At 38.6% G+C, this 16,890-nt stretch overlaps 1 protein-coding gene across 2 annotated transcripts in view; it reads right to left on the minus strand.

Moving 5' to 3' along the window:
- RAB11FIP2 (RAB11 family interacting protein 2) overlaps positions 1 to 16,400 on the minus strand; it is a 34,339-nt gene extending 17,939 nt beyond the window's left edge. The window contains exons 1-3 of one of the 2 annotated variants that reach the window (XM_074875387.1): positions 15,805 to 16,398; positions 4,005 to 4,447; positions 2,844 to 3,306 (exon numbers count right to left, since the gene is read on the minus strand). In XM_074875387.1, the coding sequence (XP_074731488.1) occupies positions 2,844 to 3,306; positions 4,005 to 4,447; positions 15,805 to 16,157 (1,259 nt within the window). In that variant the 5' untranslated portion in view covers positions 16,158 to 16,398. Of the gene's footprint in view, positions 1 to 2,843; positions 3,307 to 4,004; positions 4,448 to 15,804 lie in introns of both variants that reach the window. The other variant, XM_074875388.1, reaches the window with a different exon arrangement.
- Between the last annotated feature and the right edge of the window lie 490 nt (positions 16,401 to 16,890).

The following is a 16,890-nucleotide window of genomic DNA, read 5'->3' on the forward strand; positions in this document are numbered from 1 at the left end:
TTACTGCTTAGTCAGCATTACCAAACACAACTGATTAGGATGAACTTGAGCCTGAGCGAAAGCTCCCCAAAGTCACTGAAAGAACTCCTGCTAACTTTACAGACATAGGTTCAATTGGTGCCAAGAACATGACCTTCACACTACACACATGAAGGAGTTGGGTTTGGTCAGGTTTTTTGAGGGTGGGGAAGAGGGTTGCTGTGGGGTTTTTTCTTCCACTTTGCAGTATCTCCAGCCTGGTCCCAGAGACCAAATGCCCTTCTGTGGCTACAGTGTGCTCCTGGAATACATCTTCCAGCTGAGTTTCACCAGACAGGAATCCAGTTCACATCCTCCAGGACCATTTCATCACTCAAACCATGGCTTTGCTAAGTGCAGTTAAATGGGAGATCCACCTGCTAAGCAAACTCCTCATCCACAGCAGAACACTGATTTTGGACACACCTTAATAAAAAGATACTGCCTGGTTTACTTGCAGAAATGGTATCCATCCAAAAGAGCTTAATAGCATGCTGAGTAAATAAAAAATAATTCAAAGTCTAAATTCCCTGTGCATGCTTTCTGCATACTGAATTTCTTACTCAACCTCATTTATTTTGTGCCCACAGATTTATACAACTCTTTCTTCACAGTACTAGTTCAAAAAATTAAAAATGGATTCTATTCAACAAATCCTCCACAGATAAATGGTAAACTTAAACTGTAAACTTATTAAATATGCACATTTTGTATTAGTTTCTACTTCAAAAGAAAATCATTGTACAAGTTACATTTGAAAGAAAGTGAACTTATTCTAAAAGGTTCTCACAGAACATAATACTGGAGCATATAAAAATAGAGAGTTTCTAACTTAAATTATTGCACACTAGATATTCCATAATAGCTGTCTTACAGGAAAGGTCAAAACATTTACTATTTTTGGCTTTTTCAAAATAGCAGAATATCTATTTGTCTTATCATATGTTTATGTTTACATAAAAGTCAAGAACTAGTCAAAGAGACTCATACAAAGAGGGGGAACAAATGACTACAGTCCTTCTGAATGGGCACTGTGATGAGCTTTTTAATTACAAAATAAAGAAAAAAAAGTCCATCATGATTACCATTGAAGATTTATATTTATCAAGATCTGCTGCATTCAAGAACTTCAAAAGATTTCACTACTTGTATCTAGCATCTGCCTGAATAGATTTTTTCATTTAAAAAAAATTAAATGCTATGTAATTTTAATTGTTATTTAAATTACTTCTCTTTAAAGGAGCTTATTTAAATGGAAGTTTAACTTCTGACAAACCAAGCTACATCCTAACCTTACTCTAATCTAGAGAAATCCTTTATTAAATAAATAATATTCTATGACTCTGTCTGTAAACATGATATTTAAGACACTAGGAACTTACTTGACTTGTAGAAGACGCTAAGATAATTCATTGAAGTCTGTATGAGCTTCTAGCAACCGAATCTTTTCTATAGCACTTCCATTTCAGTTCATTTATCTAATTCACATCCATGATTAGTTTTACTGAGAAAACGATTATAACTTTAAATCAAGAGTGCATGCATTCTAACCTATGAATAAAACTGAGCTGGGATACAATAAGATCAGTCTGTTCTAAATTCTTAAAGAACAAGATAACAAGAAAGAAATTACCTTTTTTTTTTTTTTAAAAAAAAAGAGAAAATACTACTGTGTCATTAATTAAGGAATTAATAATAGGGAAAAGGCAAATTTGTTAGAACCATGTTTTCCATTTAAAATGCTGATTATTTTACAACCTTAAAATTCTAGTTTGGAGCACTGTAATTTTAAATTCAATTTCTACTAAATTTAAGTCCTTAAATAGAAATGAATCATTATGTTGCAAAAAAAAAGCACTGTTAATTTCAGGCATTAATATACAGAAAAAAAAAAGAATGCAAATGAATAAAAGTTTAATTATTAACTGCTTAAACATTTATCTGTTGAGAACAGTACATAGGTGGGGGTGTGTGTGTGTGTGTGTACATATATATATATATATTAAAAAAAGAGAGTATATTTTCCTCACTAGCAAACAAAAGCCAGAAAGGAAACACTGTGGGATACACATTTTTGGTTTTGTTTTGGTTTTTTGTTTTGGTTTTGTTTTGTTTTTAAAGAAAACAAGTTAACTGTTGATAGACAAACAAAGATTAAAATGGATTATTTAAATCAAAGTTTCTTACCAGCCCCCGTAACTTAATTCACTCTGCTTAGAACATAAATTGCTGCCTCATGCAATGACTTGAATACACAGGAACTCAGCAAAGCTACAGTGAGCCAAATGAATTCAAGCACGGTAAGTGTCTATGTGGGTGCTCCCGTTTTGAAACGGAATGGTCTTCAATTCTTGTGCTTTAATGTATAGAATCTAAATCCATTTTTTTTCCCCAAATGGTGACATCCACAGGACTTGTTTTCATTACTCCCATTTTCTTTATCCTTTTATTTATCCCGTTTCATCTTTCCCTTAGATTTGAAACCTTTCCCTCTAAACCCTGACTTAGGGCAGTGTAATAATTAGCAACGAGTGTTCAGTGAAAGCAGAAGACTTTCAGGAAGAACGCATTCTGAAGCACAAACAAGGTCTTCCACAAATGCAAGTACCCAAGAACATTCACAGTACATATTAGTAATATAAATGTAACTACAAAATGAATTAAGAAAAGATCAAACTATATAAAAAGTTCGTAACTTTTACTTAGAAGCAGATAAGCAATGATATAAAGGTATAAAAAGCACAAAGATTGTGTTCCTCAACACTTCACATTTTCATTTATATAACATGTTCAAGATATCAGATCGAAATACAGCAAAAACCTACCTTGAAGATGGCAACATGCTTGTAGGCTTGAAGTTTGTCATAAACGGATTAGTCGAATCATAATCAAAACTCTCCCGACGAGTTTCACCAAACGCACTAGGTGATTTCAAGTCAGTAGAACTGTCTGATCCCCCATTGCTAAGTTTATCTGACCTCTTGCTATCTTTTTTTCCCGTCACTCTTTCAAAAAGACTAACTTTCTCTTTTTTTTCTCTTTTAATTTCTTTCCTGATTTCGACAGGTTTGGAAAACAGACTTATGTTTTGATCCCATGTTGCTGGGCTTTCTTCAAATGGATTCTTCTGTCTTGGCAGCGTAGCAAATTTTTGGGGTAACGAAGCACTCACATTGGTAAATGGGTCACTCTGTGCTTCAAGTGCAGTTTCATTAACTGTGCTGTCAAGCTGGTTCATTTTAGAAGTATCAACACTTAATGTCCTTCTATGTGGAGATTTTAGACTCCCTGCAAACAATCTGTCATTAGTATATTATCAACAAGACACTATATCATAGTTTATGACATGCATAGAACCCATTTTAGCTTAGGTCTAGAAAGTTTGCAATCAAGCCTCAGTTCAAAACCCTGTTGAGTAACTGAGGTATTTTTTAAAAAAAGAACGGCTGTCATCCTGACGTTGTGATTCAGAAATGTTTATGGATAGCCACTATAGCAAACTTGTTTTCTGTGTGAAAACTAAGTTTTACAGAGAAGACAGCTGTGTCTAGTGCACCATTCCAGAAAGCGACAGTAGTCTACTGCTGCATAATAACTTTAAACAATGCAAACTATTTTCAGTTCTTTGTCTAAATCAGGTTTAAAACTTTGATGATAGTTTTCAACTTTTTAAACAGAATTTTATTTTTCACAAGATGTCATTTTGCCTACAGTTCCCTCTAGAATGCAATGCTTCACTACAACATACTCTCAAATTAGGACATAGAAGAAAAATGCTAAATGACCATAAATTATGACCAATGTAAGTTATTTCTTACGCTCAGAAACAGCAGTTATGAGCTACCACCTAATAGAAATGAAAAAAAAAAATAGGCCAGCAATAGTTCTTAACTTTTTGGCCTTGTAATTGCTTCATAAACTAAACAGACTTTTGAATGCTCCAATGGCAGTGAACTATAATTATAATGGTCATGAGTTGTACTTACCACCTTCATCAACTGAACCAAAAGAGTCTAGCTGACGCCTGAAAAGATGAGAGTAGCCAACTGTGCTGGATTTCATTTTTTCTGAGGAGACATGCGATCCTGTTAAATCTGACATCGAATGAGCTGAGGATAACCGCTGAGGTCCCAAAAGGAAAGGTTTTTTTGGTTTTGATTTCATTTGTACTTCACCACTACATACCTCTATGTTTGCATCAGGTATGTGAGTACTTGGGATGATCGCAGAGGAGGTGTCTGAAAACGTCCCATCATTTTTTCGACCCTTCATTTTGTCTTTTAGTTTAGCAAAAGGGGATTTGGTTTTGTCCTTCATTGACAAATCAAACATACTTGCTGTCATGTTATTCCTCATAAACTGAATATTGACCTTTATTTCTCCTCTGTCTTTAGTTCTCTTCCCTTGTCTGGACTCTAGATGAAACCACCTTAAAGGAGAAAAAGAGCCAGTTAAGTTGTGTTTTCTGGAGGCTAATTATTAAACTCTGCTTAGTTGGTTAATGTATCTGGTTCGTATAACTTAACATACAAAAACCAAATTCCATACCAAAAATCAAAGCATTCCTGTAACTGAAAATTTTTTTTGTCTGTATTAGTTTTTGAAGAGAAAACTTAGGAACTAAGCAAGTAGGAAATTCTTTGCCATGTTCACCTGTTTTGAGAACCAAAGTCAACTCCATGGAAGCTTACTAAACTTCATCAAAGCTAATGGGCTCACACCTGCTTACAAAGGAGAATTTGTATCTAATGTTAATTATAAATACAAATACATTTTATTTTGCTATTTATAAGAACACTTGATAATTTTCAAGTGGCCTTTATTTAGCTGTGATGCACACTACCTGAATGTATACTACGTGGCAAATATTTCATCTAGTAGCCTTTTCTCCCTTGATTTTGCTCAGGTTTATATGCTAGCAAACATTTTTCCCCTCTGTCCCTTCCTTCTAATGCTGCCCTAGCAAAGAAATATCTAAGGTGCCTGAATAGTCAACTCTCGTTTCAGTTCTGCAACGGCAACCCCTACTGATGTTGATGGTAACTCCATGAGCACCGGTGGCAGAACACTGTGTACGTAGGGGTATCTAACAGTCGTCCCTTCTCTTGCAGGTCACCAGTAGGATTTACTTCAGAAATACTTCCACAGGCCTTGGAACCACGACATAAACCCCACTCCTTGAAAACAGACCAAAGGTGTGATCATCTGTTTCAAAAAATGAACTGTGCTTCTCTGCCAGGTCCAACAAAGGCTTTATTATTATCCAAGTTTCTTACTCATTCCCTGTTGTGCTCCATTGTCCCATGGAAGCATCTGCAGAATTATGGCTCAATCTTCCTTCCACAGCTTCACCTAAATGAATGACCAACAGACAATCCCTTCTCCACACCCATCATCAATTGCCTTTTCCTATTTCAAAAAGAGTACAAGGGCAAATTTCAGACCCATCGGCTCCAAAGAAGGTCTCTAAACCCGCTGTCAGGAGAAATGCATGCACACATACTAACACAACAGTGCATTATCATGATGAAGTAACTTTTGAACTGGAGACTAAGAAATGAAATTGCCTATCAGCACAGATGCAAAATTGATTATGCAATTATACATACATCATTCAATACTGCCAAATATAGAAAACAAGGTCAGGAAAGGAGAAAAATAACCCTCAATTTCCTTTCAGATTTCATAAATATTTTTAAAGGTGACAGCTGAAATCAAATTTTCAGGCAGAGATACTATTTTTTGAGTTGAGAAAATACTTCTAAAAGTGACCCACCAAAGAAATAACAAAAGGATAAAGAGTATTATGACCTTTTTTCCTGCTTTGTGATGCCCAAAAGGTTTTATATCCCATACTAAACCAGAATAATTGAGGAATCTCAGACCTTCTCTGTCCCAGCACTGGATAACATGAATCCAGACCAGTAGATCCAGAAGTTCAAACCAGTAGGAGGACAATTAAACCTTTAGGAAGAAATTTTTTCTTCTGTTGTGAGGTAACTTCATTTATGTATTTTAAATGAAATGCAAAACCTGCAATATGTTATGTGTCAGAAGAAGGTGGATCATTTTTCTTTTTAGTTAATAAGTTCACTTCTTGGTAACTGATTCCAGAAACTCTTTAATTCATCTATAGATTTATTACAGAAAACACACAACAGAACCAAGAGTAAATCTTTTTTGTGATATATAATATCGCAAAAACTGGAAGACAAGATAGCCTACTTTATCTGAAACTCCTCTTTACTAGAAAATATGCTCAAATATTCTCTTAAAAAAAAAAAAAATACACAGCCATAATGAGCAAGCTCTTGCTTACAAATCCCCATGAAACAGATCTTGCCTGTGCAGAAAAAAAAAAAACCAAACCAAAAACCAGCCTGAAACTGAGAAAGTCTTCACCGTGATTCCTTAGACACACTAAACATAAATAAGTCTTATGAGTGTTTTAAGATGCTTAATAGGCAGAGAGGACCCTGCTTTTTGACATTCAAATTTAATGGCTCAGCCTACCCTGTAAGAAAACATATTCCCCTTCTTCCACTTCCCCTCACCTCACAGGTCTCCAAAATTAATACTGTATCTCTGATAAGATTGCTGAATTTTCATGTGTTCCTACTTAGGAATTAGCAAAACTTTAAACAGATGTATGACACTTGCTAACTTGTTTTAGAACAGTATCAAGACATAAATTGTTAAGCTTTTGCTGTGTGGAAGAAAGCCTTTTCTTTTAAAACTTGATTTAACTCAATTATTGACATTGTTATCGTGAATCAACAACCCCTCGGTGTCACTACCAGTTCTCACCTGCTAACAGCATACCTCCGCATACTATTTTGACATTCACCAGGTCTCAAGGACAGAATTCCAGCCCACAGCTAATACATTGCCTTTGCAGCCTGCACATTTTTTTGAAAGTAGACTTTGAAGAACTTAACACTAAAAATAAGTTCAGCTGGGAAAACAAAGAAACTCCCCTTACCCTACGAAGAGAACACAACGGCATAAGGGACTGGACCTCATACCTGCTGGGACCAGGTTCAACGCTACCACTGATTCCAATAGAATTTAATCATAAACTCTTTACTCCAGCAAAATTCCTCTGGACTTCAGTGGAATTCTTATTTGAATAATGATTGCTGGATCAAATCCTTGTATAAAACACAGATATTTAATTTTCATAGGCATTTCAAGAAGGTTTCTTTGTTACCTTGGAGAGTTTATCTTGGTTTAGTTATAATGAAGGTTCCATATGCTTCAGCTCATAACAAGACAATATGCGAAGCAGACTCAAATCATGATTTTCTTCAAATTCAAAGGTGAATAATTACTTTTTTAAACAGATGAGAACAAATGCAGGCAATGCATTTGTGTGGAACTGCACGTGAATGAGCAACTGAGTCTGTAAATGTTTCTTATTAGAATCTGTTTCTACAACACATGGGCGTGAGCAACAAATAGAAAAAACAGCACTGTATAGAATAAAGAATTGGAAAATGAAGTCCACTGTTTTCAGATAACAACATTTGGGTCCTAAAATACTAAATTCCACTATACCACTGCCAATTTAAAAAATTGTAATGTATTATAAAAGCCAATAAAACTTGCTATTTTGGTTTGTTTACAGTACTTTTAGCCACAATAAATGCTCCATTTGTCAGGCTGCCATAAGCTTATTCTATAGAAGCCTGTACAAAGTAGGAAAATAGCCAATAACATACACGAACAAAACAGGGTGGCTTTTATGAGAGCAGATGCCCTTTTATTTAATAACCAAATATTACATCCAGTCTTGCAGACAGTCTTTATTTAAACAGACCTTGTACAAAGTCTGGCAAATTTTCCCAACTTCAAAGGAAGCCCTATTGCCTTCTGAATCACATTCATACTTCTTGCTCTCACCTTCAAATGTTCTGTAGGACAACGTCCTCCATACACCCTCTAATTTTGACTTTCCCCCTATGGTTTCCATCAGAACAACCCTTGCTTCTTTTTCTCATCTGTTTTTGAGTGCACTTATGGGCTTCGCCTGTCTTGCACAGGTTTCTGATCATTTTTATTTTGTAAGTATTATATAAATCGCCACTCTGTATGCTGACAATTTTTTTGAACACAAAAAGAGAAGATCAAGATTCAAGCCTGAACAGGAAAAATCCTGCTGCCCAGTCAGCCCTGAAAGACTAAACCCCTATCTGAAGAAACGTGGCTATTTTCTAACCATGACAAAATGACTCAATTTTGGCCATTCCTACAATTAGGGGTGCAAAAAGCAAACTCCCTTATTTCTGAGAAAAACAGTAACCGTCTTCTGCATACTATTAAAGTAAATTGTGTAGCATTTAGCAGTACTGAACCCTTTAGCTTAGAAAAGGTAGACAGGAAGAGCGAAGTTACTATAAATGAGCAAGTTATAAAATTCTGGCTTCCCTATTTCATCTAAATAGCTAGTGATCTACAAAAATACATATCTTTTCAACACAGTTTCCTCAACTGTTCTTTTCCTCTCCCTTTTCTGATTTCATTTTCTTCCCATGAACTTGGGTTTCCAACTTACTTTTGCTTATCTATACTAGTCTCATTGCACCCTTCATCCTGCATTCAACACATATTTTGAAACCAGGATCTTGTTCCTCTTCTCCTAATAGCAGGAACCTGATGTCGTCGTGTCTTAGCCTTCAAATCTGCCACAGAATTTAACAGTTCCAAGTCTTAAACTTCTCTCTTTGACGAAGCATCACTCAGCCTATTCTGTTCACCATGTAACAGTGAGCAGGATAGGTTGACAGTATGGCTAAGAAAAATAATAACAGTATGGGTAAGAGAAACCACTATGTAATTTTAATTATATTTTAATTATATACGTAAAACTTTAACAGCCTCCAAAACCACCGGGATACTTGTCTACCAATTTCGAGAGGAATTAGAAGCCTTCTAGCCAACGCATTCAACCTGTGCTTGATACGCAACCTTCTGACTCTGTCTTCTTGCCAGTGCCAAAGATGGAAAGCACTAATGGAATTTTCCCACTTCATTTTGCTGCTTCTCAAATACACCACTCTGCCTTCACTCTACCAGTAAATATCTACTGAGCCGATCTGATTTTTCTTTGCTGAGATCATTACATTGCACCCAAAGTTTTTTGCAAAATCTTGATTTTAATTCAAAATTACTGAAGGAATTCTGCAAGAAGCCACACACTCATCACAGCATCCACAAGGCTTCTAACCTTGATTTTACAGGTAAAAGCAGCATCCTGATCTGCTAACCAACTTCAATCTGCTACACAGTGATGAGGAGAATTTTCTACACCAGCAGATACTTCAAAAATTACCCCTAAAAAGACCATCAAAATCCCAGTGAGAGAACATGCCCATCAGCTGTCACATGAAAGAAGTGCTTCTTCATCTTAGATTACTATGTTCAAACTGAAGAAACTTGCTTCACAAAATCCTACTAACATAGATGTCCACAGCTAATGGATAAAAAACAACATCCAAAGCCCATTTAACATTTTCATTAGCAGCAAATACACACGAAACATACAGCAGCAAATACACATGAAAAATGTAGAAGTATGTTTTGTGATAAATCACTCTGATATCATACCGAAGGACTGCTCCAAAAGTCAGTGAGTAGCAAAATTAAGGCAAGAGGCTGAGCACAGACTACATTGTGTATGAAGGGAAATGAAGAAGAAAAGAGATTATTTATTAAAATAAGTGATGACATTCACAAAGATGAATACTATTACTTTCTGGAAGCCAACTGAAATGAGATATACAAAGTAGAGTTTAAAAATAAATAGTACAGAATGACATCGTAACACCACAAAACATATGGGAACTGACACATATCACAACACCCTTACCAAGGGGTTAGCTAACATCAGCTGGAATCACAGTAATTAGAGTGGTTTTAGTTCACTTATTATTTTGGCTAAGACTATGTGTGAAAACTTTTATTTTAGAAACAAAATAACTGAAGGTATGAGAATTAAGGCCAATTATTTCAGTTGAGTGTGTGTGCAAGCATGTGTATGTGCACACAGAAAACAGAGTATTTCAGTCCAGATGACACTCAGACTGACTCAGAATTATGACTTATTCAGAGGATGTGCTTGCATTTGTTGTCAAAATGTAAATGCTGGGAATATTACTAGATAAGCTGAAAACAATGCTATAATCCTATAAAGCTACAACTGGGCACAACTTCTTGTTTTCCCCCATCTTTCTCTTCTGCTCCTCACTACTAACTTCCTTTAATTTTTTTTTTTTTTAATGTTTAATGAGTGGTACCATGAAAGCAACAGCACAAATCCATATGGATCCTCTAGGCTGCTCATTATTTCTGTATCTTTAACAAATTTCTCAGTTACTACTCTTCCCACTTTTGACTAGAGTGGAACAAGTTTTTCCTCCTACTTTAAACCACAACATTTTGGTAATTTCTGTTAGAGCCTGCCATTTCCACTACTATTTAGTTTTATCACCTAAAATCATCTAAAATGCATTTTCCTGGTTTAAACTTAAGCCTCAAAATTAGTAAATAATATTTATAAAGTGTTATGTTTTGTAGAATTATTTTTTAAAAGGCACTATTCGTTAAAAAGCACTGACCCATGGTATACTATCTATTTACTAGTTCTTTGCTTGTTCATAATTCAAGTTGTATTTGAAGCCACCTACTCAGGCGCCTGCCTCTTGCTCATGCCGCTGCAGATGAGAGAGAGGACAGGGCAGAGGCAGTCAAAGAGGGAACCTGTCCATATCCAAGAAGGAGGCTGCCAAGAAGGAATTCACATTAATTTGGAGGAAGTCACACAATTTTTATATCTTTCAGGAAGCTCAGTAGCACTAAAGTACTTACAGCACAGGGGTATTGATCGTAGTCAATCGTTAATTCTTTTTGTTTGTTTGCTGAGAATCTGGTTTTGACTATTTTATATGATTGATGTAAGCATTGTAGATATGACCAAGATTCCTTCACTGTATTATGCTCAAATAAGCTTTTTTTACAACACTGTTGTGATTAGGGGTGGGGTGCGACGGGTGGTGAGGTATTACAGAAAACAGGGAGAAGGGGAATTAAGTCACGAATAAAAGATGTCTCCTCCAACAGAATTTCTGTAAGAAATAATAACTCTACCATCACCTGCCCTCTCCAAATTTGTAACATTCCAGACAAGTGGTGCATCTTAAATCAGCTGAACGTACAGTAAAATTAGCTCTCCAGGAAATCTAATAAAGAAATGGGCAAAAAATAGAGTGGAACTGGAGAACAACAAGGACGAAGCAAATGCTGATGAAGTAACGTCATGGTGAAAGCCAACTGAAATTTGTTATTCTATTGCTGTGTTCCTTTAGCACACAGGGAAAAAAAAAAAACCTACGCACAATCATTAAGAAAAACTACTGAAAAATACTTCAGTAAATTAAGACATGTCAGTGGGTATTTTTTTTATTCTGTGATAATTCAAAAATTTGTTTTGATGCTACACATTGTCAGATCATCAGCAGTATTAAGGCAACTATGAATTATAACTGAATTGAAATTATTACAAAAATGTTTATATGCTTTAAAACAATACATTCACTGATCAGCATTTACATTTAAACTTCAAGAGCAGAAGAGGTATATTTATTTTGCAACAGCAGACTAGAAAAAATTGTCATGTATTTCTCAGGATGAATTAAAACAAGATTTTACTGCAAAAAATAAAAACCATGTCAAAAAGCTAAGATCTGAAACTTATGCTAAATATACTTCCAATAAAGCAGTATCTCCCAAGCTTTTCGAACTGTTAAAAAAACCTCAGTAAAAATCTCACAGCATCTGGAGCCTAGTTTTCAACTATGGACAAAAGAGCAGAAGTAAAACCAGCCTGTCCTTTTCCAACTACAGCAGAGATGCCACAGACACAAACTTACAAAGCTAGCACAGTGTGATGGGCATTTTTGCACCAAGACAGAAAGAAAATAAACTAGGATCCTGCAGATGCTTTGGCTGAAGTCTCTGGAAAAGGCCTAGTAAGGGACCATCTGAGCCACATCTGGATCTAACCGTTCCAGGAATTTTCACTTTTAAGAATTCGAAAAATCATCAGTTTCGGAAAGAAAGAGAAAGGACATTCTGTGATGGCGTGTACAAAATTGTCACTATCAAATTATAGCAAACATACTGCTTTGTTTCATTAAGTCTTGTGCCAGAGCAAGTTTATTAGAACACAAGACGCGCAAATCCTATCATGAGGCCTCTGCCTGAAAACTTTACTGTAGAGTATTTTTCTTAAAATGTGACAAGTAACAAAAAAAGCTATACAGAAAGAAAGGATTACTTTTCCCTAACATAATGTTTCTGAAGCTGCAGTGAATTTTTAAATTTATTTCTTCCAAATTATAAAATATTAAATTAAAAAAAATACAAAAAGCCGAATGTCACACACCCCACAATCTTCCTAGGAATTCAAAATCAGCTGGTAGCCTTCACTTCTCATACCTCCTTACTAAAAAAGCACTAGGGAATTGCTGACAGGGTTCAGCATTGTGCAGAATATTAAATATCTTTTTTGCAATACCCTGGTGACTCTTGAGTCTGTCTCTTACAGCACCATATGTACAGCTGTGTTGGAAAGAGGAAGCTATTAAATATATTAAAAAGTAGAAATATTACCAATAGACACTTCATCAAATAACTGGATCTCATTCATCCCCAAACAAAGCAAGAAATGTTAAGGTTACATCAACATAAGAAAATAACTCTGGATTTAATAACACCACAAGCCTGTTGAACATATTTGAAAGTAAAAACATTGCTTAATAAAACAGATTAGTGTTTCTGAAACAATGAATATAGCTTTCAACCATCAGAATGCTTTGGTAATAAAGACATTGGACTTGGTCTTGAAAGGCACTGGGTGTCTCAGTTCCCACACCACAGTCACGGCTAGAAGGTCTTCGGGTCCAAATATATTACCCTTAGTTTACTGCCAACACAGGACTAGGAATATTTTGTATCAAAAAGGATTTAATAAAAGGAAAAAAAGAAAAAGCTTTTTGTTTGAGATCGCATTTGCAAATATACTCTTGAAAGTTTGCCCTCCTCCCACATACACGTACAAATATTGCATCCACATCTCCGACTAACGCTTAAACGAGACAGCAACAACACACCCGCATTCCACAAAGGCATGCAAGTAGAGAACCACGAGAACTTTTCAAAAACATCTAAACGCTTAAGGACTTTGAATTATTTTTTTCAAAAGTGAGTTTCAAAAAGGTCATTTTCTAGGTTTCTAAGCACCTAAAGACATCGACAGGAAAACTGGACTTCCAGTGGCTCCTATCTCATAAGAATTTAAATCGGCATTAAGTGAATATGTGCTGCCAAAAATCCCACTAACCGCCTATCTGCACTTTTACACTTATGTAAGACTTTTACAAGTACGGCTGTTGAGCTCCAGAAGCCTAACGCCCATCAACTTTTAATAAGATTTGCAATCTTAAATGCTCGAGTAACTTCCGAAAACAGGACTTAAGCTGTTTGTAAAAATTTCCCCACAGGCCCCCATGTTCTGCAGTACAGCTCGCAGGCAAAGCCCAGCTTTCTCGGGGAGCCCTGGTAACTTCAGCGGTGATCTGGGGAAGCACTGTCGCACGTTTACATAGCGTGAGCTCCTCTCTCACACTTTAGAGAAAGAAATGAAAAAATAAAGAACACCTATGAAGCCCTGCTAAGCACAACTTCATATAAAAATACTGAAGAGATCTGAATGTTTATTTAACTATCACAAGGACTATGCTAATTATGCCACTTACAAATTTTTGCAATAATTCTGTGAGACTCCAATACTGCTTTTGCTAAAATTGGTGCAAAAGCCTATGGTTCCTCAAAGGGAAAGGAGGTTTTATTACTCACAGTAACACATGAATAATTTACATATTTTCCTCCAGTTTCTGAATACACGTTTCTACCTGGATTTACAAAGTTTTTACAGTTAGTAGTGTTTCTACTTCATACATTCTCCTTTTCTTCTGTAGAGCAGCAAGGTGTTTAAACTAAGGCAGCTGCCTACTGACTTGCAAGATAATTACAACTGATGATTAAAGAATGTTTAAGATGTATGTCTAAAGAGCACTGAAACTTCTTGAATCAAGTGTAAATAGAAATTAAGACCCTAAGGCTACAGGCATTACCATGTATTGCATCAAGATAACTGGTTTGACTTAAAAAGATAAGCAATTAAAAAGTGTAATACTTCAGACCATGAACCCACAAGAGATTCTGCACGGACACATTCTTTCCTGTTATATAATCAGTGAACATACTGTTTTGCTAAAAATGTAGTTTACAAAAAAAACCCACACCAGGGCAAAGACAGCTTTGACTTGTCTTTGGTGCTCCTTCAACCTCAGCCACCACACATAAGCAGGACCAGGTTTTGAGATGGTTTCTGGAGAAGCAGTCGCCTGATCCACAAGACCTGGCTGGTGTTGCTGTGATGATTTCCGCCTCCACCTGCCCGCTCAACTCTGATGCTGGAGGTTCACACCTCCCCAGCACAGTCAGCGACAACAACTGATGCCAGCCTCTTAGTCACTTTGATGGAAAGTCCAGCATCTCAGCATAGACCCACCATCACCAACAGAAGCAATACCCAACTTTAACAGCTGAGATTTGGGCACAGGAGCCTTTCTACTCTACTGAAGAGACACTAGAGGAGAAAAGGCACCTGGGGCAGGAACTTTTTAACCACTGCAGCAAGATTTGTCAGCACTCATACGTCACAGCCTCCATATAAGCTACCTTGGAGGTCTCCATGCTGTTCTCGGACTACTTCTGTGGGACAAGCATAGCTCAAACAGACACAAATCATTTAGTCACAGGCATGCCTGCAGTATGCCTACACCTACAGTTTATTCCCATACACTTTGGAGGATAAATTACACTGGTACCACACATCTTCGTGCAACCATGTCCTCCCTAGAAATTTAAACAATTTTACTAATTTAGTTGAAAAAGTCTGAGAGTTAGATACATACACAGTTCACCCTGATAAATTGCTGTGATGCTTACTTTCTTTTTTTTTTTTTTTTGTATTCCAGTGCTAGAATTTGCTGGTAAACAGCAATTTTATTTGACAAAGGCTTATGCTGGTAATCATAGAGGCTACTACCACAGCAGAAATTTCTCTTCAGTCTTCTCTGTCGAGGCCTGCTGTACAGAGCAGCCTGCAGGATCGCGGCCTAAGACTAATCAGGATCAAAAAAGCACTGTGCAGCTGTGGTAAGCCTTCATTAAGTCACAGTTCATTGACCACTAAAACATAAATATAAAATATTTAAAGACGCTTGGTTGCAGCAATTGAAGGAGAACATTTTTAAAGAGAACAACACCAGGCTTTGAGGGAGTCTGAGTTTCACATATGGTTCAAACTGAGGTGGGAGTTGAATGGGGATATGGCCCTGAGCAGAATGAAGAAAAATCTTTAGAAAAACATACTGTAATGAGTTAGTGGTGCACACAAGAATTTGCAAAAAATGATAATGTTATTGACAGTCCTTCACTGTGCAGGGCAACCACTGTGATTACAGTAAACTTCTCTCTGGAAGAGGTCAGGACACAATGACGTAACTGAATACGTTAGGGGCTTTGAACACACCACAGAAGAGAGAAACATTCTAATTTCATTTCAAAGTACGTTGATAGTAAGGCTACTATTTCCCACCCTCCCCAAGTGCAAGTGTAGAAGGAATACAAACAGAATGAAAAAACCCAACTATCACTTACTCTGTTTTCCGTCTTTGCTTGTCTTCAAATATGTCATTCAGACTTATCGCCACCTGTCCCAAAAACTTGTCCAGCCCCACCAGCGACCTGTGCATGACAATCAGGTACAGGATGTATTTTTCTGGATTCTCCTGCATGAGTAATCCAGGGAGCTCGAAGGAGGCCTCCTCTTTCCAGACGGGATCCAGGGTCTTCTCAGCCACCGAGGTGGAGTACTTCTCCTTGCCCAGCTGTATGATGGTGTAGGCATCGTTGCTGCCATTTTTACCTTTTGGCTTCAGACCTTTGGCTTGAAGGACCGTCACTTGCACGTGAGTTGGGAACCACTTCTGGGCTTGCTCTGCCAACATCATCGTTGAAGATTGCCGCAGCAAGAACGATCGCGACGTCTGTCAGTCTCGGAGTTACTGCGTAAGGGCACTTACGGCGCAGACACCTGTCAGGGGCTCGGCGCGGTCCTTCCTCCGGCGCTCCTCGCCGCGGGGGGCACTCACCAGTCCTCAGCTTCCCCCCTCCCCACGCAGCCCGACCCGCGACTCCATGGCTGGGGGCTGCAGGGGCCCCGCGCGGCACCGGCCCCGCTCCCCTCCCGCCCCCGGCCTCCCCGCGCCCGCCGGCCCCGCTCCCCTCCCGCCGCCGCTGCCGCCGGCCCGGCTCCCCGCCGCCCCCAGGGCATCCCCCGGGCAGGGCCCCTCCACCGACCGGCCCAGCGGACCGCGGCCCCCTCAGCGCGGCCCGGCCCGGCGCGGGCCCTGCAGGCCGCCGGCGGCCTCCCCCTGCCCCTCAGAGCTCCGGTGCCTCAGGGCGGCGGGCAGCGCCGGTGGCAGCGGAGGGGGGGCGGGGGGGTTCGCCGCCGCCCCGCTCCTCGCGGGGGTGTCGGGCCGGGCTGCCGCGGCCGTCACGGCGCTGCCCGCCCGCCTCAGCCTCTCGCCGCGCTCCCCCCCCGCCGCCGCCGCCCGGCCTGACGGGCCGGCTCCGCCGCTTCCGCCTTCCCCATGCTGCCGGCGGCGGCGGCCTCCGCGGCGGTCAGAGGGCAGAGGGCAGGGTTCGCCCCCTCCCCTTCCCCGCCGTGCCGCGGCCGGGCAC

Source organism: Strix uralensis, chromosome 7 (genome assembly GCF_047716275.1).
Source record: "Strix uralensis isolate ZFMK-TIS-50842 chromosome 7, bStrUra1, whole genome shotgun sequence".
In the NCBI taxonomy this organism is placed as follows: domain Eukaryota; kingdom Metazoa; phylum Chordata; class Aves; order Strigiformes; family Strigidae; genus Strix; species Strix uralensis.